The sequence below is a fragment of the Cryptotermes secundus genome, unplaced genomic scaffold, assembly GCF_002891405.2.
Source record: "Cryptotermes secundus unplaced genomic scaffold, Csec_1.0 scaffold2392, whole genome shotgun sequence".
Taxonomy (NCBI): domain Eukaryota; kingdom Metazoa; phylum Arthropoda; class Insecta; order Blattodea; family Kalotermitidae; genus Cryptotermes; species Cryptotermes secundus.
The window spans coordinates 101,745-129,315 of record NW_019733893.1 but is presented as its reverse complement, the minus strand read 5'-3'; the positions used below and the strand labels follow the sequence as shown (position 1 = coordinate 129,315).

General features: G+C 44.0%; 1 protein-coding gene across 1 annotated transcript; it reads left to right on the top strand.

The window, feature by feature from the left end:
• Positions 1-5,722: 5,722 nt before the first annotated feature.
• Positions 5,723-26,889, top strand: LOC111868363 (probable cytochrome P450 4aa1). Its single transcript, XM_023858946.2, has 12 exons — positions 5,723-5,824; positions 14,198-14,409; positions 14,583-14,689; positions 15,404-15,494; positions 17,624-17,809; positions 18,929-18,992; positions 19,137-19,263; positions 20,232-20,289; positions 22,800-22,909; positions 23,579-23,816; positions 24,674-24,853; positions 25,804-26,889. Exons 1-12 carry the CDS (start codon positions 5,808-5,810, stop codon positions 25,977-25,979), a joined length of 1,566 nt encoding a protein of 521 aa, XP_023714714.1. The 5' UTR covers positions 5,723-5,807; the 3' UTR covers positions 25,980-26,889.
• The last annotated feature ends 682 nt before the right edge of the window (positions 26,890-27,571 follow it).

Here is a 27,571-nt window from a genome sequence, read left to right as displayed (position 1 = left end):
TCCAACGGAGATATGAGATGTTAACAATGGCCGATTTTGAGCCGAGAGCAAAGTTTGAAAACTCCTGAAAAATTCTGGAAATTAGGTACGGGGTTCAACCTATGAGATTATATTCCCCATGTAGGACGCAACAAAGGGTAGAAACCACAGACCTGACACTTTCCCCCTCCAATTGGTTTTTGAAGGTGAAAAATAGCGTTTTCCCCAAAATCGATAGGTAAGTTTAGAGCTTAATTCGACCTAGAGAAAGTAAGTTGAGTGAAATCTTATGATGACATGATTTATAGCTCATATCATGAGGAACAAATTGGTTTCTTATTAGAGTCTCTAGCTTCAATAGTTATCGAGATATGAGAGATGAAGCAAACCTCCATTTCAGGAGAAAACGTGTCTTTTCGCATTATAACAACTTCGCTATTAGTTGAATACCAAAGTTGCAATTTTAACTTCAGGTTACCCTAGAATAGGGAATTATTTTCTATGAGTTTCAAAATTTTCGGAGCTTCTCCACCAGAGATGTGAGATGTTAAAAATGGCCGAGTTTGGGCCCAGAGCAAAGTTTGGAAGCTCCTGGAAAATTTTAGAAACTAGGTACAGGGTTCAAAACTACGTGATTGTATTCCTCATGTGCGTAACAACAAAGGATAGAAACCACAGATCTGATACTTTCCTCTTCCCATTGGTTTCTGAAAGTCAAATTAGGGGTTTCCCCAAAATCGATTGGTACGTTTCAAGCTTAATTACACCTAGATAAAGTGAGTTGAGTAAAACCTTGTAATAACATGATTTATAGTCCATATCATGAGGAAGAAATTGGTTTTTCATCGGAGTCTGTAGCTTCAGTAGTTATCGAGAGATGGAAGATAACGCAAACCTCCATTTGAGCCGAAAACTCGTTTTTTCGCATTATAAAAGCGGCTATACCGGGAGAACCGAGCGATCACATTTTTTTTAAAAATATTTTTGAAGTGTGAAAATATGTAGAAATAAGTGTACAAAATATGAATGTTTTAAAAAATAGTGAGCGATCTCTCTGGATGACTTCACATGGAATGACCCATACAGTCTTTGAAACGTCCATTTTCAGGGAACTGCCCACCCAAATAAAAACGGTATACTTATTCTATTCTGTCCTACCTAGAGCCAGTTCAATCCAGTCCATATCTTCACATCGTATTTCTTAACAATATAATTTAATGCTCCCATTTCGTCCACACCTCACGTCTCTTCATAGTCCTCCGGTCACGAGAGTTTTGCGTGGTCCTCACACTCCCACCCAAAGGAGCTACAGGTTCCTTCACCTTACCCTCCTTGGTCTGATCAACCTAAGAGCATTTGCTGAAGAGACGAGGCCTTACTGATGCCTTTGCGAAACGGAGATGGCGAATGAAGGCCATCCATCAACCTGCACCCACCTGCTCATGCCTAATGAGTCTGCAGATCTCCGGGACACAGCTTCATGTTGACAAGGGCATACATTTGACAAGGACAGCTTAAGAGTGTCCCTTTTCGCAATTAATTGTACACCATGCCATGAAGACTTATTGGTAACTAAAGATGTTGTTCCATAGATCCCAAATCTCGGCACTAGATGGAAGTGAGCGGTCAGATTCACACTCCAACCGCTTTACCCCCGAAGAAGAGCCCAAGATACCTGTTGGATAGGAGGTTGTGGTTGCTCCAGAGCCGGTGTGGACCCTGTTTATGCAAGAAAAATCTCTTGCTTCAGCCGGAAATCGTACCTCGGCCGTCACTACACTGACTGGACTAAGAGCTTGTATTGAATTGAAATGAAACAGTTCTGCCGAGAAGGTGGGCTTGGTAGTAACTCTATTTATTCGTGTTCATGATGAGGTCGACTGAAATACCGACAAGTACACAGACTATTGTGACTGAGGTCTTTCGTTGTTTTCCTCAGTCCCTTCAGGTAAATCTGCAGATAGGACTTCGACAAGGTCACGAACAGTCCTTCCCACTTGTTTCCAAGTCATCAGCCATCATATTGTTCTTCGCTATATGGTCTACATCAGGGTTAGCGAACTATGGCCCGCAAGCCGAATTCGAGTCGCGAGAACTTATCCAGCACGCATGGCTATGTGCAAACATTTTTTATTTAATTAATGACATATTTACAACCTACTCTCAATAATATGGAGTAATAAGTAAATTTGTTTTAAGTAAGTGTCTTGAATAGAAAAGTCATCCGCTGATGATATTCTGACAGGTCCTGTACAGGAATGATGATGGTTTTAATTTTCGTCATCTGCGGTTTGTGGTAGGTCAGACGGCCACTGCCTCCTCAGTCTTCTTCTTACATTTGGTGGATTACTAATTTCTGCAACTAGTCTCTTATTTTGCCCGAGTACTGTGAAAACTTGCGTGATATATTGTTTTCAGTTTACACAACATCTGCATTCTTCTGAACTTGTCAAGAAATCCAGTGACGCTTTCTTTCGTAGGAACATATTAAATTTGTTTCAAGCGTTTCTTGCAGCAGTAGATAGTGTCGGAGTTTTCGCCAGGTACTCTTCCGGAAATGCGGTCCATCCAAGCATTTGCATTTCTAATCCAGTGGTTTTCAAGTTTGTCCGTCCCTGGTCTGGTTAGCGAAAGCCACGCAGAATAACTCACAAGAAATAAAACCTTGAGTAAAGGTAAAGTTGCCACTATGCTTAATTAGTTAATCAACGCGCCACGAAGACGCGGGGGCGGGGCGGAGGAATAGAGTCATCTGTTCTTGACCTCAACACTAGATGAACGTGTGTGGTCATCTATCCGCCCCGGCCGTTTTCCCCCCCGGTACACATTGCATAGGAGGCTGGATATGCCCCAGAATCGGTCTGAGCCATTTGGACAAGAGAACAAATCTCTTGCCTCTGCCGAGATTCGAACCTCGGTCGTCCTGCCCGTAGCCCATGGGCTATCTCAACTGTAAGCCTGTGTTGAGATAACTGAGAGCAGGTTCTACATGCTGGCCGTAACACTGCAGCTTCCCGCTCCACGCAAAGGAACCGTCTCCATCTGCTGAAGGCGAAAAACAAGGCCTCCGTTTATGGATGTCAGTAATTGCGCTCTGCAGCCCTGAACTCCTGAACTAGCTCCGCGCTTCTTACGGAGTGCTGACGCGCCAATATACGTCAATTTACGTCTTCCCTCACATTCTTAAGCCGGGGATCACAGTTACTGTAGCGGTTAGGCTACTTGCTGGACAACGAGAGGACTGGGGTTCGGTTAACGACAGTCCCAAGAGATTTTTTCCTCCGAACTGGCTCTGGGGTCTAACTGGCTTCTAATTGTGATGAGTACCAGGGGTTCTTTCCTAGGTAGTACAGCAGCCGGGGCGTTAAGCTAACCTTCACACAGTACCGAAGTTAAGAACGCCTTGATCTATACCTTCATTCCCCCACACGTCTCCATGGCGTAGTACTTAATGAAGTAAAAGCACAATTTTATCTTTGTGTGTCATATTTGCCTGATTCATCTAGATTTCAGAAACGAGACCCTGACGACCGAGTTATGACTTTCTTCTTCGATTTCGACTGGCGCTTTGGTTGGAATCCCACGGTCTGGCTATTTTCCAATGGGGACTTTTGTTTTGTTTCTGGGTAGTACTGGGGGACCGAATTTGATCAACAGTAAGTATCTTATTTCCACAATATTGGGTTTTGCTGAAATTATTGCAAAACTCTTATTTTCCCTGCATTTCGATAAATAAACAAAACGAAAAGACTCCCAACAATTGTTTGCAACAAAACTGCTGACTTGTGTGGCGCAGGCTAACCAGTGGCGCCAACTGCTGCACAAGAACATATTTCCGCTTATTTCTCAGACCACATACTGTCTGACGTTTATCGGCTGTGAACTGGGAGTTGTGTGACAGGGAGTACTCGGACCTTTCTGAAGGCACTAATCTAACAAGTGTGCAGAGCTACTCAGGTAAACCAGAAAATCTTTGTCAATGTAGCCGGTTTCCCTTTCGAGAATTAATTGGGAGCTGCACAGATACGAAGCAGGAGTGCCAACACTTGAACCTAAACATTTTACTGCTTCGTAGACCTCTCGTTACAGAATTCTTGTTTCTTAGAAAAAGCAAGATCGGCAATGTATATAACTAATTGACGAGCTAACTAACTTATGTGGAACAGATTCATCTTAGAAGGGCTGATAATCTTTGAGCTATTCAAGAATTTCCCTGGCCTTATGAACCCCGAAGAGTTATCACAGCGGCCGCATTATCCCGTCACTGGGAAATTTTAATGAAAGCAGATTCTTGTGAACCCCTTAGTGAGGCATTCTGTATCTCAGAGATACAGAAAACACAAGAGGCTTAAACTTGGCGGCGGTTAAGCTTACGAGCATTCAAGTGACTAAGCTGCCGTTGTAGCATAAGATACGTAAGATAGGCGTGATCTTTGCAAAGCCTCTACTGACAGAGGACTTGAGCGTAGTGCAAAAGGAAATTTTTTTAATAACATGTTATATGTGCGAAATGTACACTTGACAAATTTTATATATATTCATAAGAGACAACCCCTTCTTCTCGTCAGAGAGCATGTTACATAAGGGCTATTACGGCAAGGGTTCAGTTGAAAAGAAAAATCTCTAGTCGTGGGTCTCAAGGGGCTTGACGCCAAGACGGACTGAGTAAAGTGACTCTGACTGTGATAAATAGCTCCGATTGACTGGATGACAGTGAATGACTCTTTGTAAGGGATGTGAAAGGAAGTCGTCGTAGCCTAATTTAAAGCAGTATCCTGGGACCTGCCTTCAGATACCGAAGAAAACCACGGAAAGCCTAAGTTATAATAGATGATATTCCAACGGAGATTCGAGCCTGGGCACCCCTGAAAGGGTGCCAGAAGCGGATTTATTGGGTCATTGACGTCGACGTTGACGTTGACGTCCTTGGCCGTTCACTTGGTTTCCTCTATGCCACGGAGACCCAGGCCGTTCTGTTAATTATGCCATCGACACACATAGCCCTGCATTCTGCGATCCGTGTCCTTCTTCCCAGAAAGACAGGTCACTCTACCGAGTTCCTTTCACTTCGGCTCCACATTCACAATTTGTCCTCTTTGTTCCCATGAGTCACTACGGCGACGGGCTACGGGCTGCGTGTACAGAAGTTCCAATCTGGGTCATCTGTAACAGATTCGAGTTTCGAACGGGGTCCATTTCGTCACCTCTGCGCTAACCTTGAAATCTGACCGACCGACTCCAAAGATCAGAATTGTTTTCGGGTAGCTAGCAGTTGTTCAGCTGCTCAAGAACGTCTCCACTTTTATGCAACCCGAAATTTTGTTACCGCCTTCACGGACCTTACAGCTACTTCCAAGTCCTGCGTTCTCTGATGGACCCCGCCAAACCCGAGCGACTGATTACTCACTAAATTAGTGGCTACAATCCATACGTTCCCCGGCCGCGAACCATACAGGCTTGTGTCTCGGTAAGGGTTCTCGCTTGTTTTCGGGAGGTTCTCGGTTCGAATCCCGGCCGGGACACAAGCTATCGTTACTATTAGGCCAAGGCCGCTTCTTTCCAATTCTGCGTTGGTAGCCCAGGTACCGACAGCCCCGTGAACTGGACACGAGCGTGCCTCGCCGTTGTATTGTAGCTTGATTGTCAGCTTGCGGACACCGCAAGGCGCTGCAAAGTGAACTGTCGGGTCGGGAGTGCCCGTTGAGTCAGACTGCATTCAGACGATTCAGACGCCGCGACAAGCGCAACAGCTTCAGTCTTCTGTTTCAATAGCAGGCGGGAGGCAGCAGCGCTCGCTCCGCGTGCTCGGAGCACTGTCTTGTCAGCAGATGAGGAGGCCTACACAGCAAGTAGTAGTAGTAGTAGTAGTAGTAGTAGTAGTAGTAGTAGTAGTAGTAGTAGTAGTAGTAGTGGTTGGTTGAGACACTATGCTACAAGCCGGAAGGTAGCGATTTCGATTCCCGATGAGATCCTTTGATTTTTTTCAATTTACCTAATCCTTCCAGCCTCACTATGACCCTGGAGTCGACCCAGCCTATAAGAGAAATGAGGACCAGGAATATTCCTGGGGGTAAAGGGCGGCCGGGGCGTAAGGCTGACCTCACCGCCATCTGTGTGCCGATTGTCTAGAACAGGGGTTTCCAAACGTTTTCGAAACGCGGGCCACATTAGGTAATTGAGCACTTTCAACTTGCCTAATAAAATGAGAAATTAATAACTCTAGGTATATGAGTTTTATTGAAAACACAGAATTTCATAAACTAAATACAAAGTACGTGAGAATAAATTATTATATATTAATGACAACAGACAGTAGCAGCAAATGATCATATTTTCATCACAAATTATAATAAAACAATTAATGTGAATGATGGAAATCTTTTTGCATTCTTAAAATCTGTTTAAATTGAGGTTCAAATTTTGAAACGCTAATCACAAGTAGCGACTTTAAATGTTCATTGGATACATTTGTCCTGTATTTCGACTTAATGTACTTCATCTGGGAAAAAAATTGTTCACACAGATATGTCGTCCCAAAAATGGAGATAAATTTACAATCAAATTTCCTTCCTTGTATTTGTCTTTAATATGATAATTTTCCTGAAGTTCAATAATTTCCATTTGAATTTGACTTGGGACATCTGCAGCATCACAGTCAAACGGATTTTGAAACAATCTAATTTCCTGAGCACTGGCATCCAAATCAGCAAATCGCTTCCGAAATTGTTCTTTCAAATCTGAAAAGACTAAATTTGCAAACGAGGAAGGAAATTCCGCTTCACCCTTTTTATGCAACTCTGCACAGTATAGCATATGAACAAAGTTACAATTTTTCACTTGGCTTTCCAGAAGTATCAACTTTGCTCTGAATGCCTTGATAAGTGCAAATAAATCACAGACTAAGTTATTTTCACCCTGCAACTTTAAATTCAAATGGTTCATATGGTTCACCAGATCAGCAAAAAATGCTAATTTCCAAAGCCACTCGGTATCTGATAAAAGTGGTTCGTGATGGTTTTTCTCGGTAAGAAATATATCAATTTCATTCCTGAGCTGAAAGAAGCGCGAAAGAACCTTTCCACAGCTAAGCCATCGAACTGCAGTATAATATGTCAGGTCAGTAAGCTCGAAATCACATTCCTCGAGAAAAGACCGAAACTTGCGATGGTTAAGTGCATGACAGCGAATGAAATTAACGATAGAAATAACAGGCTTTAAAACAGAGCTCATATCAACGTGTTTTCCACAAAGTGATTGTTGGTGGATAACACAGTGAAGAAACATTGGCCGATCGAGGCCGAACAAGTACGAAGAAATACCGCGCAGTATACGGTCCAGAATTAGTAAAATTGTGAATAATATTAACATAATATGGAATATCAATATACCGGTCACGGTAGCCGAGCGGTCTAAGGCACGTACTGTCTTCGCTCGCTTGGAAATAGGGATCGTGGGTTCGAATCCCACTCAGGGCATGGATGTTTAGTTTGTGTGTGCGCGTTTTTCTGTGTTTGTGTACAGGTAGAGGCCTTGCGACGAGCTGATCACCCGCCCAAGGAGTCCTACCGATTGTGTAAGATCTAGAAAAACCGAAGTGAACGGAGAAGTTCATGGCGGTAGGCCTAGGCCCACTGGGGCTGTAGTGCCAAAGGGGGGGGATATCAATATATTTTAAACACAATCTTAATTAATGAATTTGAAATCTATGAACAAGTATATTTTTACCAATACTCATTGGAAAATTAGTTCAATTGGAGCATTTCTGCACAATTCTTTCGCGGGTCGGATGTGGCCCGCGGGCCGTAGTTTGGAGACCCTTGGTCTAGAAGACAACGTCTCACAACCATATGGGCTTCTATGGCCTTTACCTTCTTTAGTAGTAGTAATGTTAATCGTAGTAATAGTCGGTATAGCGACGGGCTACGGACTTTATGTCCGGGTTCGATTCCCGGCATTTCAAGATTTTTCTCTTCTCCACCGACACTGGGTCCCATACAACCTTCTATCCGATGGGTGCCTGTGGCTCTTTCCTCTGGAGTAACGTAGTGAGGTTGTGAATCTGACCGCTAACTTCCATCTAGTGCTGAAGTCAAGAACGGTGGAGCTATACCTCCACTCGCCTACAAGTTTCCATGGCGTGGTGTTTAATTAATTAATTGAGCACAGAAACAACTTATTTACTTAATACTTGTTCTGTCCGGTTGCACTGAGTGAAGGAAATAAAGTACAAATGTTTGTAAACAAACTCGCTACAACAATTTTGTACACGAAGAGACGCAGTTGCATGACAGGAGATGGCTCTGTTAGCGCAGAGGACCGAAGAGCTGTGCAAACAATTCGAATTAATGGAAGAACACAAGAAACGCCTGATTAAACGAGATGTAGAAACCTTTCGGATACCTGCCGCAAGCGGAAACAGGCGACATGATCCCAGTGAAACGACTTTTAAACTGGATGAAACTGGCTTAGGATTACTTCTGTTCCCACTTTGTTTACTAATAGCATGAAATTACTTCGTTTCCGTTGTCATTTGTTAATGGCTACGCACGTTGTTTGGATCGGTAATTAGATTTATTGAACACTTATCAGTTGTAGCTACAGCATTTATAGATCTCTTGCTAATTCGCACACTCTACTTGTCACTCATTATAAGTTAAGTCTTCTATTTCGTGATTAGCCGTTAACTCCTAACGGATCTCAACAATATCGTCTGCTTACGTCATTACCGGCTGGCGTCTGTCTCAGAGCTAACCAACTCGACTGTCGGCTATAACTCGTGACTGCAACTCGCTGTTTTCTAGCCATGACTGTCCACTCACTCTCACTGTCTCTCATTAGTCGGTCGGTGGATTAAATTGGACACGATCCTGAACCAGTTCCATCCACCTCCCATCCCTAAAAATCTCTTTCCTTAAGATTTCTGTTAATATTGTCGTCGTCCCCACCCCCAGTTTTTCAAGCCGCATACCTCCCCAGAGTTCATTATTTATGTTTTTTTTTTCACACGTTCGAGCTATATGTCTAGTCCAGCATGATCTCTACGTGTCACATCCTGACAACGGATCGCGATGTATGTCGTGAATTCCGCCCCAGATACGCATAATTTTTTTTCTGTGGATTCGTTTTCAAGAATAAGCGCGCTCTTGATTTTCACAGTATTTTCTCCCCAAGACCTAAGTTACCTAAGCTAGGTGCGCCTACCTTTCCGTGCCCTTGCATTGAAATCACCCGCCACTGACTGAGCCACAGCAATCTGTGGGACACACACGTCCCTGCGTTGTGCGCCTGGAATATTAATGTCCTGTTCAGTTAGAAGATGGCTTCTGCATTGTTCACCATGAACAGAATTCGCGTTAGGGTAACCAGTCCACATTCTTCCTTAATCGTTCTCAATTATAAATAGACACACCAAGGTCACACAGGGCGGCGACATTCGTGTTCCTTTTCTGTCAGCCTCTTGCCATTTATTTATCTGTCTTTTTTTCCCTTTCCGTTCTTCCTTCCTTCTTACCTTTGTTCATTCTTTCTTTCCATATTCCATTGATTTTCTCCTTCATATTTCCCGTCTTCCATTCCTTTCTACTTTTCGTCTTCAAGTCTCTCCATTTTTCACTTTGTTGTGCTTCCCTTCGTCCACATTTCGACCAGAGAACCGCCTGTTGTCTTCTAGTCTCATAGTACTCTAATTTTAACAATAGCCGTGAAACAGCGTGTTGACATTGGTGCTAGGCTTCATGTATGTGGAATGTTTTTAATGTTTGTCTTATATCTCGCAGATGGTTTATGCTGTGCTTGGTTTATATACCCTGATTTATGTTGGTACAGGTGTCCTGAGATAGGGACTAGCTCTATCTGTTGTGCCCAGCGGAGTAGGTTTATCCTGAACACGGCGACAGAACCCAGTCTCCGAAAAGTTATGTGAGTTTTCAAGAAAAGAAAGACGACAGATAATGTCCATAAACTAAACAAACTCCGTATCCTGTAGTCCACAAGCGAACTATTCCTACCGAGCGACCGCCGCTTGGCGAAGTTGATGTCAACTCTAAGGGACAGAGGGTGTTGCGTGGTCATCGTAACGAATCCCCACGGCAGTTAATTTCTGTTCTGAAGACTGGAGCCCCTGTTTCCTTGAAATAGCTCCTCAGTTATCCTCACGATGCTGAGTGGAACCCAGTCCAGATCCACTACTCAGAAAATTTGGTAGCACCTGGGAATCGAACGCGGGACATCTGGATCTGTAGCCAGGAACGCTGACCACTAAACCACAGAGGCGGTCATGTTCAGAAACACAATAATTATATTCATACGCAATCGTCACTGCTATTGCAGTTTTCTTTCAGGTAACTGCTACAAGATTCGAATTGCTGACGGGTGCTTTTTAATACCAAAGTGTCCTTGACAGTTGTTATGTCCTGGCACAGGTAATAAAACTTACTGCGTTAGGGCGATCGGCTCACGTCCACAAAATTACTCTCGCTATAAGAATCTGCGCTGACCTTGATACCGTCAACTGGACACAGAGCAGATCCAGGCAGCATAAGTGCATTTGGTATAGGATTTCTGTGGTTTCCCTACTTTCAACAGTCTATTTGGAACTAAGCCAGTGGGAAATTTTTGCCAATAATTTAAAAATTATGTAGTATTTAATAGTACAAAAACCCATTGAAAATTTGTTGCTAAATCTCTTCTGTTACATAAGCTTTTTTAGTATCAACCTTCCTCTCTTTCCTTCGTATTCCTTCTTATTTCTACGTGTGCCGATGTTTAAGGTCACCTCCCATGAATAACACGCACAAATAATAAACCTCGTAAACGGTTTCCTCTACATAGTATACTGCACTACACATATCCACAATAAAACATCACCAGTGCTCACAGAATACCAACAAACAAACATAGAAACTGGAGAAGAACGCTCGCTCATCCGTGACCTCTTTTATTTTATTTTATTGCTTGTGGGGTGGGACTAAGTCCCTTGTACCGCGGCCACTTCAGACCTATTGTACCAGCCCCAGATGATATGTGAGGGTGATTGTGGAGCAATTGGTGGAATGAAGATTGGCAGGGGAAACGGAAGTACTCGGAAAAAACCTGCCCCAGGGCCACTTTTTCCACCACAAATCCCACTTGACCAGACCAGGCCGCCGCAGTGGGAAGCCAGCGACTAACCGCTTGAGCTATGGCGCGGCCCTCGGTGACCTCTTACATAATTCTTTCCAATGCTAACCTGATATTGCGTAATGAGATGGCAGATTTCAGGTTTACATAATGTACATATATTATTATGTACATATAATTTATTCTTGACATTCCGCGCAGTTGCAAGCATTTAAAAAGCAAGTTGGAAGTAAATACACAACGTTAGGCCCTGCAAGACTGCAATCCTAAGTTAGCAAATGTACAAAAACGGTAACAATCCTCGAATGTCTGTAGTAGTCATGGGCTGAATGGCCGGGGTTCGATTTCCGGCACGGATAAGATTTTTATCTGCTCTCCACAGCGTCCAGACTGGATCTCAGGCCCACCCAGCCTCCTACGCAATGATTGCCGTGGGCTCTCTTCCCGGGTATAAAGCGGCTGGGGCGTGAAGCCGATCACTCACCTCCGTCTAATGCCGCGGTTCAGAATGGTTGAGCTGCAGCTCCACTCTCTCAGACGTCTAGAGTAAAATTTGCCTTTGTCTGTAATACTATTTTATCGAGTGAAGGAAATAATTATATGTGGTCTGTGTGTTCACTAATCTAACATTGACGTTAAAACAAAACCAGACTTCTCTCTACCAGGTAAAAGAGAAATGATATGCAACAAGAAATACGTATTGTCGCGTCGTATGTGTGGCTATAGACGGGGTTCGGATTGGTGAAAGGATTTAGTGACCACTTATACACACAACTAGGAACTGGAAGCAATCAAAATGGTATCGCTGATCTATACATTTTACAAATCACCCCAATAACTGCTATCGCTTTTCCAGTCTTCCATGCTTTTACCAGCCGTTCCCTGGCAACTGCTTCTAACAGTTGAGATTCTTCAGCTTCACGCGCTCAAGTCCTATCTTAATAGCCTCCTTTCCAGAACTGAACTGAAGTTATTGCTTCAAATGTCCTGGTTATAACTTCTCTGCACGAACACACAGAGAACACAGTTTTTCTATTGTCCCGTTCCTGTCCGTTGTAGCGGGAACGTGTTTACCGAGCTGTTGCCTAGAAACGGCCGTTCTTTCTTTGTTCGCCTATCTCACGGTCGTTGCATAGCAACGGCTGTAGACGTTACATTATATTTTATTTAAATAATAACGTCATTGACGATTACTATCTTGTGTGACGTCATGGAACTCTGTACAATCTCATAGTACATAGCAACGTTTTGGTGAAACCTGCTGCTTTTGTGTTATACTCTGAAGATGGAGGCAGCAGGTTCTACAGAAACGCTGGTACCTTTGAGACTATGTGGCGTCACATCGTACAAGATTTCACGGTGATCGCCTCGCGTACCTGAAACTCACGGGATGAAGAAGCTGAATTCAGGAGGCGACGGACTGAACATGCTGTTGCATTAATGTATCATCTATTTCATGCAACATTTTTCCGTCTACATTGCGACACGACACAATCCTTAAACTTGCCTGGAATCATAAAGCAACGAGGAAAAGTGTGCAATGTATCTCAAGAGGTGAGCTAATCTGTTGAAGTATTTGTTTATATCACCACGAACAGTTTCATGAAGGCTGCACTCTACGATGTGTTTGTTTGTATGTGTGCGGGTGTGCGCATATCGAAGGCCACACACACACGGGCATGAAATCAAAACGATGTTAGTGGCACCTGGTATGTCCAGATGCCTAACGGCGCAAGGATGCCAACTTCTGAAAAAAGAAATTGAACAAGCCTTTTCTTCGGATGTTACGAGAATCGGTATGAAGGTTATGCCTCTGGAGTCTGTTATATAATGAGCACTGGCGGCACGATTCAAAGCGCACACAGGTCAAAAGGGAGCCTCAAATATCTGAGCCCTGTCCAAACCATGTACTGTTTTTTATTGCTAGTGGAGTGGGACTAAGTCCCTTGTACTGCGGCCACTTCTGGCCTATTGTACCAGCCCCAGATGATAGGTGAGGGTGATTGTAGAGCAATTGGTGGAATAAAGATTGGAAGGGGAAACCGAAGTACTTGGAGAAAACCTGCCCCAGCGCCACTTTGTCCACCACAAATCCCAAATGATCAGACCCGGGATCGAACCCGGGCCGCCGCGGCGGGAAGCCAGCGACTAACTGCTTGAGCTGTGTCGCAGCCTGTCCAAACCATAAGTTTGCATGGTTCTCATCACCGCCATTCTTACAGTAGCTCAGATGATACAGTGTTGGATGGTGGGAGGATGTTGAAGGAAGCGGGCTGCGCCTCAGTTGAGGTTCTGTCCAGCATTTACCTGTGGGGGGGGGACTTGGAAGATGCATGCAAAATGTCAGGAAGGACAGGCTGTGCCATGGGTGAGATTCCAACCGGACACCCTCAGAATACAAGTCAGAGGCGCAACCGCTCGGCTGGCCTCTCTCTGCTCTCTCCAAAATTTGAGAGTAACCCCTTCTCCCTTCCGGACTTAAGAATAATAAAGGTAAAAAAGATAAAGTTGTTCCTGTGCTTAACTAATTGAGCACTGCGCCATGAAGACGTATGGAGGACTGGATGTATAGATCCACCTATTCTTTCCCTCGGCATTTGTTGGAGGTGAGTGGTCAGCTTCAGGCCCAGGCCGCTTTACCCCGGAGGAGACCCTTACCCATTGGATAGGAGACTGGGTGAACCCAAGAGCCGATCTGGACGACGTGAAGAAGTGAAGATTCTTGCTCCCCTCACCGGGAATCGAACTCCGACCCCTCGATCGTCCAGCCCGTATCCAGTCGCTATACCGACTGCGTTATCCCGGGTGTGCGGACTTAAGAATCGTGGTTAACGGAAATTGTGATTCTGTATATAGAGTTTCGGGGAGTCGCCCTTCGATTTTCCGTGCGGAGGTCACTGTTCTGATCCCATTGAGCTTTCTGTAAAGGAGAATTTTACATGCTGCAGAGAAGTTAATTTACAAATATTAAACACCGCCCAGTGGTAAACCACGAACCCCACCCCCGTCATGCGTTCACTTTAGGAAATTGCAGATAAATGAATGTACATGTATTGCTTGATGGTCGGTTTATGTTGAAGTAGAGCATGTTCCTTTACAGGGCACATTTGAACTTATTTCACTTTTGCTTCGCATCCGACAACATGATCCTCGACCCGTGGTCCCTGTGGAGCTACTGTGTAGTCCTGCTGCTCGGAGTAACATGCTACTTCCTGTCCGGTTGGTTCCGGTCTGTTTGTTTTGTCCTGCAACTTTCAGGACCTCCTGCTGTGCCCCTGCTGGGAAACGCTCTCCTGATCACCAACCACCAAAGTGAGTTCTACTGACCCATTCTTTTGTATGTTTACAACACACCAGCAAGTGCCAGAAGCAGCTCTTATGCACGTGTTACACTATGCGAACCTCCAGTGGCAGCATCAGTGATACAGTGCGACTATTCTGATTCCTGTCTTTGTAAATGCGCATTAATGCGTATTATTGCGCAGGGCTGAAGGAAATCGGCGAGACGGCTTACAAGGAGTACGGTCCGGTGTTCCGTGTGTGGATTGCAGTGATACCAGGTGTTTTTCTTTTGGCGCCAGAGCACATACAGGTAGCTACCTAACAAGACAGTGAGTGGTAAATAACGGCCTGAAAGTTGTACTGTCTGTCAGCTTTTAATACCTGACTAAAATAGTGCAAGTTTTTCGTGAAAATCTGTGTCGTGGATTGACCGGTCAAGAAATTGGAATAGGAAAATTAGTAACAATATTCACAAAGCCCTACTACTGCCCACTGCCGTGTACTGTTTTAATCTAGTAAAGTAAGTAAAAAAGTAAAGCTATCCCTGTACCAAGCCGTGAAGGCCCATAGGGTTGTGAGACGTTGAGGGTCCCACATTATCTAGACAATCGGCTCAAAGATGGCGGTAAGGTTGTCAGCCTTACGCACCGGCCGCGCTTTACTCCACAGGAAAACTATTTAATTAATTCCTGGTACTCATTTCTGTTAGAGGCTGAGTAAACCCCAGGGCCTAGTGCGGTTGGAAGGATTAGGTCAACTGAAAGAAATCCAATGACCTCATCAGGACTTGAACCCGCGAACTTCCCTAAACCTCTTGTTTATGTAAGATTTATTTTATTATTTCACTCTCATCTGCGCTTGTTCTCCAAAAATTTGTCTTCCCTTGAAATTAGATTTTAAATGCCAAATTTTTCTGTCTAAACTAAGTTTTAATATAAGTAGTTGTCTTAAACCGTCAAAACATGTCATTGAGCTAAAGGCGATTATTTATTACAATTTTACACGAATATATGAAATGTTTCAGGTCATCTTAAGCAGTAACGTACACACCGAGAAGGTGTACCTATACAAGTTGCTGCACAACTTTCTTGGGCAGGGACTGATCACAAGCAGCGGTGAGTTGAAGGAAATTTAACGACGTCAAATTGTGATTCAGCTTCACATAACTAGATAACTAATTAGCTTCCTAACCAACTACCTAGCTAGCTAACGAGATAACAAAAAACTAGCCAACTAATTGACTGATTAACTAAGAAACACACAAACTATTTAGATATCTACCGTATTAAAATGTATCAAAGAGAATTTGCTGCTGTGTATTAGAATTCAGTTAGTTTGACAATTTTCGTCCTTTTACATCGACAACCTCACTGCGATCTACACGATAGGCATTTACATTCTATGTTTTAAGGGCTAACCAAATTGAAGAAAATTTACATTTGCAAGTCAGGAAACTGGAACTAATTCCGTTCTTGGTCTGTTACTTCAAGTAGATGTGGACATGTTGCCAGAGTTTCGCAGGTACGCGCTGCCTCCACTTTCATGATTGAAGTGTAAATTTCTGTGTACCTGTAGGATCTTATTTCAGAAAACAACAGGGTAAGGGGAGGAGAATGGGGATTTGTGCCTTGTCTGGATCAACAAGATCCTATATATACTCAGGAGCTGGGATAGCTCAGTCGGTATAGCGACAGGCCATGGGACGGACAGCCCGGGTTCGATTCCCGGCAGAGGCAAGAGAGTTTTCTCTACTCCACAGTGTCCAGACTGTGTCTGAGGCCCACCCAGCCTCTTATCCAGCTGGAATCGAGGGCCCTCTCCCCGGGATAGAGCAGCCGTGACGTAAAGCTAACCACTTAGCTCCTTCTAGTGCTGAAGTCAAGAACGGTGGAGCTATACCTCCACTCGCCCATACGTCTTCAAGTCATGATGCTTAATAGATTAAGCACAGGACAACTTTATTTTACCTACATAGAAACATCCACCAACGTAACATAATCACTGTACTGACTGAGCTACCCCAGCTCCAGCACTACATGATTCTGCTCCTTGTTTCCTTCAGGTCTTCCTTCTTACTCCTTCTGTCTCATCCCCTCTTCTTCACTGTTTCCTTATTTCGGTTCTATTTCACTGTATTTATCTTACCTTTTCCGTATTTCTTCATTCGTTTCTGACGGTAGCGATTTCCCCATCGTGTGTTCATTTGTGTACGCAGAAAGCCACTGTAAGAACAAGGATACACCAAGGAAACTGGCAAACGCAACGCACCCGCAATTTCCGAGAATTGTTATCAAACTGAGATGAACACGTTGAACGAATGGAGAAGCGCAAATTGAGGGAACGACAATGCAACTGCAACGCAACTCGCGGAGAGACTGAGAAGGTCAACTCCCAAGCAACTGAGCAAGTCAGTCTTCTCGCAGTTGCGTTGCGACAAAGTTTCCTACACTCAGCTGTTCTCACATGCTCCTGTGATTCACTCGCTTCTTTAGATGGCACGAAAGGTCCATGAAGCTGCTAATTTTGTTGAGCAGGGGCCTCGTTTATATGACAAACGCCACGCAGACTTTGCTAGGCAGGTCAGAATAGATTTGGCTTGGGAAAGATTTCTTATGAGTTGAAGGAGTCTGGATCCTGGTTAAACCCTTTCGAAACAATACAAGCGCTTCAGTTCAAATCGTTAGAGAAGAGCGGATGCACCCAAAGTTTTTTCTCCTAATACTGTATTTAAGCATCCTGTTGCATGAATATATCATTTACGTATATTTCACATATATTTTAGTCTTAAATGCAACACTGCATATTTCGGCCGTATCATCAGGTGTCTTCTATCTCGCTAAAATTGTTGCACTCTGTATCAAAATTTTGTATCACGTGTGAAAGCGATATTTTCTGATTCATATAAATTGACCTTAATTAAATTTAATTAAATTAATTAATATGTTTTTCTTATGGTTGTAGTCCTCCCGTCTCACGCGGTCTCAACCACAGGATCAGTGTCATTATCTGACATTGCTGAAGATAAGTGCACGAAATTAAATATTACAACCGCGCACTAAAGTCGGAAGAACACGCCCACTTGAGATGATGTGAGCAACTAATCAAACTTAAGTCCCCTCAATGTGCGCTGCTAATCTGGAAACCAGTTGCCTGCTTGAAATCAATGACGTTTCTAAAAAATTTCGGTCGCGTTGCAGTTGCCCGTTTCTTTGATGTGTCCTCGCTCTGAATGTTAATGTTGCAGGACGGAAGTGGCGACACCACAGGCGTTTGCTCCAGCCTAGCTTCCACCTCAGCGTTTTGGAAGGTTTTCTAGGGACGTTTCATGAGTGCGCCCGATACCTCGTGACGAAACTAGAAGCTGACGCGGATCTGAGCGCGGTCAACATCACAGGGCCCGTCAATCGTTGCGTACTCAACATTCTACACGGTGAGGAGCCGCCGTGTATTGTGTACTGCCGGTCTTGGAAATGTTGCTCTTACCTCAAAACAAGAACAGGAAAGCTGAAATTGAAAACAATAAACATGTTTCTAGGTCCTTCTCTATATTATTGAGGACTCTGTTCTCCATTACAGAGCAGAAACTCAACTGTTTTTAAATGATGACGTGGCGTTTTGTAATTATATTTTAGGCAACTGAATTTCTCAGATATTCTAATCAGAAATCTGATTAAAGGTAGACTGACTACATTGCAAGCATATGATTGGGGACGAAGTTATTGCCACATGGTTGGCATTGGGACTGCATAGGAACAATGAAATATATAAAAATATTTCGTGGAAAACCTACAAAATCGGACACATTTCAGATGGGAAGATAGTACCTTCTCCATTCATTAATCACCTTATGATTGTGCGTACTATATCGCCTGCACTAGCCGGTCACGGTAGCCTAGCGGTCTAAGGCATGCACTGTCTTCGCTCGCTCGGAAGCCGGGATCATGGGTTCGAATCTCACTCAGGGCATGGATGTTTGTGTGCGTTTTTCTGTGTTTGTCTACAGGTAGAGGCCTTGCGACGAGCTGATTACTCGCCCAAGGAGTCCTACCGTATGTGTAAGATCTAGTAAACCGAAGTGAAACGGAGTTCATGGAGGTAGTCCTAGGCCCAAATTGGGGCTCTAGCGCAACAGAAAAAAAAAAGAAAAATATTGCCTGCACTACAGACAGCGTCGTCAAGTAAAATATACATAAATAAACACAGTAAAAATGAATCGATGTATCATGGACCCCGGCAGGAAGGGACAAGCCAGGCATCCACCTACCTCTGGATTTTGGAAAACAAACATAATTGAAAAAAAGAAATGCATTAAATCTTAATATAAAAAAATAAAATAATTGAAAATATATTATTCTATCTTAAATACCCTAGGGCGATCAAGTTTCAAAAGGCTTAAATCAAAGTTCGTGAGGAAATTTTCTCTTTCTCACAACCCCTAAAACACTGCCCTTCTCCCCTCCTCACCGTTGGAAAGAGCTTCCTGGCAGTGACCATGCAGTAGATGCAAACCAAGAAGTAAAATAATCGAAAACGTATGCCGTATTTGCAGAGGCTGTTTTGGGCATCCCAGCGGCTACTCAGGCCTCTGGCATTTCGGATTCGCCATTCCGCAAGTAAGCACTCTACTTAATATTCTGCAAAAATAAATGCGTGGAGTCTCACCTCCATGCTTTCAGTTCGTGGCAGTTCTATCTGTGTCTTTGTGGCATGTGTCTCGAAAGGTCAGATATACTGCAGTTGCACTCTCTGTGTTGCAGAGGCAAGGTCGTGATGCCCTATCGGTTACTGTACCCCTGGTTTCTCTTCGACTGGATCTACAGACTGACAGACGTCGCGAAGCTCGAGATTCAGCAGCAGAAAAATATCGCCGATTTCACCAGAGAGGTACATGAACAAAATTGATTTTCTCGCCTTTTCGAGCCAGAAAAAAATAGATTTTTTGAATTTGTAAACAGTGGCGTCAGGGAACCTCAAAATTTTATGCACAAGAAAGTTAACTTCAGAATCTGAAGTTCAAGAAGTGTCAGAACTGAAATTCTTACTTTTATCCACATGGCACATAACAATGAGGACAGACTTTTATCGATATGATAGATATCGATATCGAATCGTTTTAAACCTCTATTGTTTATCGAAGTTGATCAATAACTTGACTAAATTCAGTCATAAATGTTGTGCATTATCTTTATTTGCATTACATAATAGCAAAGATTCTTAATACATTCTGTCTTTATTAATAACCAAATGAAATATCTACCCAAATTTTCTGAAATGGAGTTCCCATTTTCTCTTCTTAGATCCTCCGAATAAACAAAAGGAAATTTATTCCATCAAGAAATTTCATGATATAATGACACGCTGAGTCCATGTCGATATCGAATACTCGTACATTTCTTTGATGCCATGCCATATCGATTTATCGTTAAAACTAATATTTCTGATTTATAAAACACTTAGAGAGACATGTTTCTAAATTGTAATTCTGAGAAGAAATTGAGAAAAATTGAAGTGTTTCTTTTATTAATATTTTTTTCATACAAGCTATGTACTTTTTTGAATGTACAACATTATCTACAGGGTGTCTCATGAATATTACTTCGTTTTGATATAAATAAACTACATTGAGCCTAGTCTGAGTTTTCAGCGAAGAGACCAAATTGCAGTTCTAATTGGTCTGGGTGAAGCATTCACTCTGCAGACGCTTCTGACGTCGATTTGATGTGAGTTTCTTGTTATGAAGACGGAGTCCATTACAACGAGAAGTATTCGTCTGAAAAATAATTACTTTCCACAGATTGACAGCTAGGGAATTTTAAACAAATTAAATCCCAAGTTTGTGTTCTGGGTTCCAGAGAATAAAGGAAAGATGCAGAGAGGGACGCGTCCACGATCAGCTCCGTGACGTTACGGGTGAGTTCATAGCAGCTGTTTTCTTAGATGCCCCCAAGTATCAGAAGAAAATCGCATCTCAATTACCAAGGCCAGTAGGTTAATGCGAGGCTAATTCTTTATATTCTAACGTCAGTGACTTGTGGAATGTGACGCAATGTAGTCTGGTAGAGATTTAGCACCCCCTTCGGAGGAATATACTGCATCCATCCTCAGAGAACTTTTCAAATTGAGGCACCGAATTCCTCTGAAACGTCGGTAAAAATCTTCCCAATTACGTTGTGTCACATCGTCATCAATCTTCATAGCCTCCTATTATTTTGCGAAACTGGAAAGAAGCAAGATTTATGGGGGGGCTACAGGGGGCGGTCACTCCGGAGCCTCCATAAAACAGAAATAGAACCCACAGAATATATTGAGACTTTTGTTTGTCTAAAATAACGAAAAGTTTGTTTGTACCTAGCAATTATAAAAAAGTTTTGTTTTTACTGATAGGGGCCTCCACATTTAGATTGCTCCAGGGGCCTCACCGCTGTAAATCCCCCCCTCAAAGTTTCATACGCAGAATTTCCTTGCCTAGGTCAATGCAACGGATATAACCGCAATTGCTTATCATTTCCTCGCCCGGAACATGAGCTTCTTTATTTAAACATGCCATCCGTGCCTAGGTCTTCCTAGTTGGCTCTTCTTTTCAAATCTTTCTGCTGAAATTTTCTACGCACTTCTCATATTCCTCCCGTGTTCATATGCCCCGCCCTTCTCATCCTCCTGGATTTGCTGGCTCTGATAATACCGGGTGAAGAACACAATGAACCTATTCGTTAGGCAATTTTCTCCATCCAAGTGTTACCTCTTTCTTCTCAGGTCCCAATTGCAGCACCTTCATAGAAGCCAGCTTCCTATCTGATCGCTTACAATTCACGATCCAGAACAGTTTATTTGCAGTGTTGGATTTGAGGTTTTCACGGCTGTGAATATGAAGATTATGGTTTTCTGGGATGTAACGCCGTGTAGTTTGGAGAGGTCACGACGTTTCAGAGGAACTTTAGGATCGAAGAATAACCCATGCAAGATATCGGCAGAAGCGAATGGCTAGCTGAGCTTACTCCCCGACCCTGAAGGCGGAAACAATATATTCCCCGAAACGGCGGGCTCTCCTAAACAACCAGGCGTTACAACACAGAAGAACTCACTTTGAAATTTACGTAGTTAGAAGTATACGGTGACAAATTGGCCTACGAAACCCCTGGCATGCGGAATGAACGCGTCACGTAACTGACGGAGAAGTTGCCGATAGATACAGGGGCTAGAAATCAGCACCAGTAAGCGAAACACTTCACAGGATAACTCACTCGCTATATCGATTACGGTGTGGCCTGAGTGACGAAGGAATGGGCGTTAATTCCCAGCAAAAGTAAGATATTTTCTCTTGTGGTCCACTGGGCAAAAACAAAAAGGGTAAACCTATCCCTGTAACAGGCCTTGGAGGCCCATAGGTGAGAAATCGAGGCTCCCACGTTTTCTCCAGACAATCGGCTCACAGTTGGCGATGCCGCGAGATATTTTCCCTGGCCGTAAAATTGCATACTCACGTTTATCTAATCTAGTGCCGAGGTTAAAACTGCGTGGAGATACACCTCCACTCCCTCATGCGTCTTCATGGTTTGGTGCTTAAATGAACACAGAAAGATTTTAATCTCTCGTTCTGTCGTCTCTCTAATCGCGACTGTTTGAAAACCAACATTATCGGGTCGGGTGAATTGCTGCTGGTCCTCGCCAGCACAGCGATTCTTGGTTACCCACAATCTCAGTATATCTTCCTGGCATGTATATGACGACACTCTCTACACTGCGGGGGTTAACATCAGCGGATGTGACTCTGATGCTGTACTATAACTTGGGAAGTGTAAGAACCGAGTGGTCGTGGCCTATGTAAATGGAATGACTAAATGGGCAACGGACAGCTGTGTGGAATTAAAGGATCTTACAGCTGCAAATATAAAGATTGCCACCGTCTGGTATGTGACGCCGTGTAGTTTGGTAGATAGAGGCCAACATTTCGGAGGTACCTGCTGACTGAATCTTCACGGTAACCTGAAGGTACCCTTGAGAGTGGGACCTACACAGGGCTTCACTTAGCGGGTTGATCGATTTCGTTCCAGACTTGTATTCAGGAGGTGCTCGGTTTGAGTCTCGGTTGGATACTGATTATCATGACCGGGTTTTTGTGGTTGTCCTCAGCACCTCCAGGAAAGCGCTGGGATAATATCTCAATTAGACCACTACCACTTCCTTCAAAATCATTTCCACTTCAACTATCGCCCTGACAGCCTGTACTCTTTAGTCTCGGACACTCATATCGTCCACCTACACGGTGTCATATGCCAGAAGACCGTTCTCTGGTGCGAAAATGTAACTTGGGGTCTTCCGGTTACGAGACAATAGCTGACGAAATACTTGGAACCGTTAATGTGCCATTTGACGACGCTGTATCGACTGCAGAAGCCTGTAGTGATTGTGGTCTGTTACAGACTCCCCGAACAAGAAGTCCTTTCTGGACCTGATGCTGCGGATCTCTGAGGCAGACGAGTCGTTCAGCGAGGAAGACGCGGTGCAGGAGCTGTGCACGTTCATGCTGGCGGTATGTGCAACCGCTGTCTCCACCACCACCTGAACTCCGTGGCTTTTAGTCCACAAACGAACTATACCGATTGAGCGACACCACTGTGTTCTAATCTGTTGCAGTTTGTTCAGGCAGATTATTATTATTATTATTATTATTATATTATTATTATTATTATAACAGACGAGATAGTTCAGTCGGTATATCGACGGGCTACCCTGAGGAATTGAGGTTCGATTCCCGGCAGAAACAAGAAGAGGTTTTTGTCATCTCCCCAGTGTCCATACCGGCTTTGGGACCCACCCAGCCTCCTATTTAATGGGTACCGGGGTTTCTTTCCCTGGGAATAAAGCGGCCAGTGCTTGAAGCTGACCACTCACCTACATCTAGTGCCAAAGTCAAGAATGGTGGAGCTATACCTCCACTCCCCCATACGTCTACATGACCTGGTGCTTAAGTTAATCAAGATATTGCAGTCAGTGAAGTGACTGGCTGTAAACTGGACGTCCGGGGTTCGATACCTCTCAGGGCAGTGTATTTCTCTCCTGTGACCATTGTCTGTAGCGTACCTATCTTTCTGTCCAGTGCATGCTGAAGGTAAATTGGCCGGAGCTTGAGACTGAGCACCCACCTACTTTTAGTGTCGATGTATTGTTGTTTCTCTGCTGACATTCTTCTCGTGTGCAGGGTCAGGATTCGGTAGGAGCCGCCATGGCCTTTAGTCTGTTCGAAATAGCGAGGCACCCGGGCGTCCAAGAACGCGTCGTTCAAGAGGTGGACGAAGTGTTCGGTGATGATACCAGGACCCCCAGTCTGAATGACATTAGGAGGCTCAAGTACTTGGAGCAGTGCATCAAGGAGACTCTGAGGCTGTATCCCAGTGTGCCCATCTTGTCGAGGACACTCAGAGAGGACGCCAAGATAGGTACCTCAGCTGACAGTCGCTCATCTGGTCAAGGAATTTCCGTAGTTTTATGGAAACCAAGGGTTCTTTGCTCCTATATCTCCACAAATTGACCCTATCATGGGCCAAATGAATTCGGTAATCACACACCTACCCTGTTTCTTTAAGAATAATTTTAATATTATCCTTCTATCTGAGCCTATGTCTTCAAGCAGCTCTTCCCTTATAATTTTGTGGCCGACACTTTGTATGCATTTAATATCTCGCCCGTTCATATCAAACTTCCTGCCGAACTTCATAATCCCTGGTTTGATTGCCCTAATGGTATTTGGTGAAGGACACTTATTATGAACCTCACTAATTACGCTGTTGTCTCCATCCTCCTGTCACTTACTCCCTTTCCGTTCAAAATATTCCCCTCAGCACCCTGTTCTGAAATACCCCCAGTCGGTGTTTTTCTCTAAATATGACGCACCAAATTTCATACCAATACAAAAGTGCATGAAAAATTTTAATTCCATATATCTTAATGTTAACATTCCTAGATTCGAGATAAAATGGTAGCAAGCATCGCCCGAATTTAATAATAGGGAGCCGGGATAGCTCATATGGTATAGCAACGGGCTACGGGTTTGACGGCCGGTGTTCGATTTCCGGAAAGGGCAAGATTATTCTCTCTCCTCCGCAAGCGTCCAAACCGACTCTTTGGCCCACACAGCCTTCCAGCTAATGAGTATCGCGGGCTCGCATACCCCACGATTTCTTCCTTCTAGTTCATATTTCCGCATGCACTTTACCGTTAGACACTATGTGATCTGCGCAGTTGTAACGTGTATAGCCGTCAAAGTACGCCAGTGGGTGAATATTGTATGTTGCAGGTAAGTACACCATACCGGCGGGTTGCGGGGTGCACATCTGTCCTTTCGCTACGCATCGTCTGCCTGGAATCTACCCAGACCCTGAAAAATTCGACCCGGAAAGATTCCTGCCTGACGCGGTTGAGAGGCGACATCCATATGCGTTTATTCCCTTCAGCGCTGGACCCAGAAACTGCATAGGTGAGACCTGACATCAGTCACTACGTGCAACCGACCACTGACTGGTTCTCATTACGCCAGTCACAGTGGCCGCGCGGTCTGCGGTAAGAAATGTTTTCGCCCGCTCGAATGCTGGGATCGTGGGTTCAAATCCCACTCAAGGAATGGATGCCTGAGTTCGTTTATTCTGTGTTTGTGGTGTCCTTTGTGTAGGTAGCGGCCTTGCGACGGGCTGATCCCCCGTCCATGTAGTCCTACCGACTGCCTATAGGATTAAGAAACTGAAGGTCGTACAAAATGGGTTGTAGAGCCATATAGAGAGAGAGAGAGAGTTCTCATTATACAGAAATTGATTTGTGAAAGTCGAGTGTGAGAGTGTGGTCTGGAAACAAGTGCCCAACACCCCTCCCTATTCTGTTACTTTAAGATTCGCTTTAATAGGATCCTCCCATTTATTCTTAGGCCTTCCCAGTCGTCTTTTTTCCTCAGGATGCCCCACAAAAATTTCGTGTGCTTTACCTATTCTCATAGGTTTTTATGCGTCACCCCTCTCTTCCGCCTTCATTTTGTCATCCTAATAATATTCGATGAAAAGTACGAGATGTGCAGCCTCTTACTAAGTGATTTTCTTTTCCTTCCTACAAGACCCTCCTTCTGGGGCCCAAATATTCTCCACAGCGCCCTGTTTTCATCACCATCAGTCAGTGAAGATGAGATGTGACGCTTTGTATAGTTCGATATATCGTTACAATCATTTCCGGGGAATTCATCTTCACGCAGATTTTGGTGGGGGTCTACTACATCGCACAAGACAGTAATCTTCAAGGGCTGCTCCTTGAGGACCTCGAATCTTACACCTCAACTTACGTCCTTTCCTTACGATGAAAGTCCAGTTCCACAGCCACACAAAGCAGGAGACAGAATTGTGGGAAGAAACGAACCGAGAGCATGACAGTTTCTCTGACCTGCAGGATACAAATTTGCGCTGATGGAGATGAAGACCGTCATCGCCACGATTCTGAGATCTTACCGACTGTCCACCGTGCCAGGACGGGAGAAGCTGAGACTCACCTACCGCATCACATTGCGCGCCAGTGGTGGCATCTGGCTCGGCCTCACTCCGAGGAAGCAGGCAACCAGTCACTGAACCGACTGATTCAGCGAGGCAGGTCCTGATATATTCCGGCAGATGCGTAGAGGTTGGAATACGGCGCCGGTCATTTAAGACGACCCGGAATTATGACTTTCGTATGTTGTCCATCGATAGGTCGATTTGCCACTCGTCGCCCATTGCCAAAGAACTGGGCCCGAGTCTGGTCTGTGACGTCACTTGGGGTGACATTGCTGTTACTGCAAAATATTTTTGTGTGCTTTCATTTTTCAATTTTCTTTTTTTCGATCTTCAGGGTATCACAGCTTTTGCTATGAAGAGTTCCACCTCTGGTATATAATGCCGCGTAGTTCGGGGAAAGACAGCAGGCGTTTCGGAAGAACCATTTTCACGGTCGAAGAGTGAGCAGAGCAAGAAAGGGGAATGAAGCAGGCAGCAATAATGAGCAGCACGCAGTTCCCTCTGCTTGCTGTCTGCCTCATGCCCCTTTCTTGCTTCGTTCACTCTTCGACCGTGAAGGTGGATGGAGTAGGTTTCCCCGAAACGTCGGATGGCTTTCATCAGCCTACAGGATGCCGTATCGCAGAAGCTACAACTCCTCCTCATTATGGACTTTTCTAATGCGAAATGAAGTACAGATTGAATTTGGTTGTTAAATACTAATTTAAAAACCCCGTCATGAACTTCAGAACTGAGCCCAATGACATATTCTACCCTCATTAAAATATCCTGTCTCCAATCTACGCATTTCCCATAAATTTTCACTCTCTGAAATTTAAAATTATCTTTCGTATAGGATTTCTTCCTATTTGTAACATGTCCACATCTTCTGTTTGATGAACATTTGTGTGCAATAATTAATTCTTAATTTCATATGTAATTTATCTTCTAATGGTGTATAAGATCTGCTATCCATTTTATTTATAAATCTCTTACTGGCTAGAAACGGTGTACCGTTCATGTTTAAAGTGACGAGGCCCTTACAACCGAGCCATGGCAACCATCACATCGGCACTGGAGGACATACCGGCAGGCAAGTCTACTGCTGGGCCTTCCACTTACTGGCAGGTCTTCTACTGCCAGGCCATCTTATTGCATTTAGAAATGCGACCAAGGTGTCAGGAACGTGGATGCTGTTTTGGTATATTTTAAGCTAATATCCCGTCAGATTGTTTAGAAGTGCAATAGTCGCTATATCTCAGTGCTGTGCCGCGAAGCCGAACATCCAGGGGAAAATAAAGGTGCACACATTCCTAATTTCGGAGCTAGAAGGTGGAGACCTGGTCTAGAAGTAAACGCAGATAAAACTAAGTACGTACATACTGCTGTCTCGTCACCAGAACGCAGAACGAAATCATGACTTAAAAGTCAGCCAACAGATCTTTTCAAAATATGACACAGTTAAAATATTTCGGAACTACAGTAACAAATCAGGAGGAAATTAAGAGGAGATTGAATTAGGGCAATTCTTGCTATCATCACTACAGAATCTTTTGTCTTCCCGTCTGCTGTCTAGAAACAAGATTAGAACACACACAACCATAATTTTGCCTGTGGTTCTGTATGGATGTGAAATGTGTTTTCTGATATTAAGGGAGTAACAAAAACTGAGGGTGTCTGAGAACAGG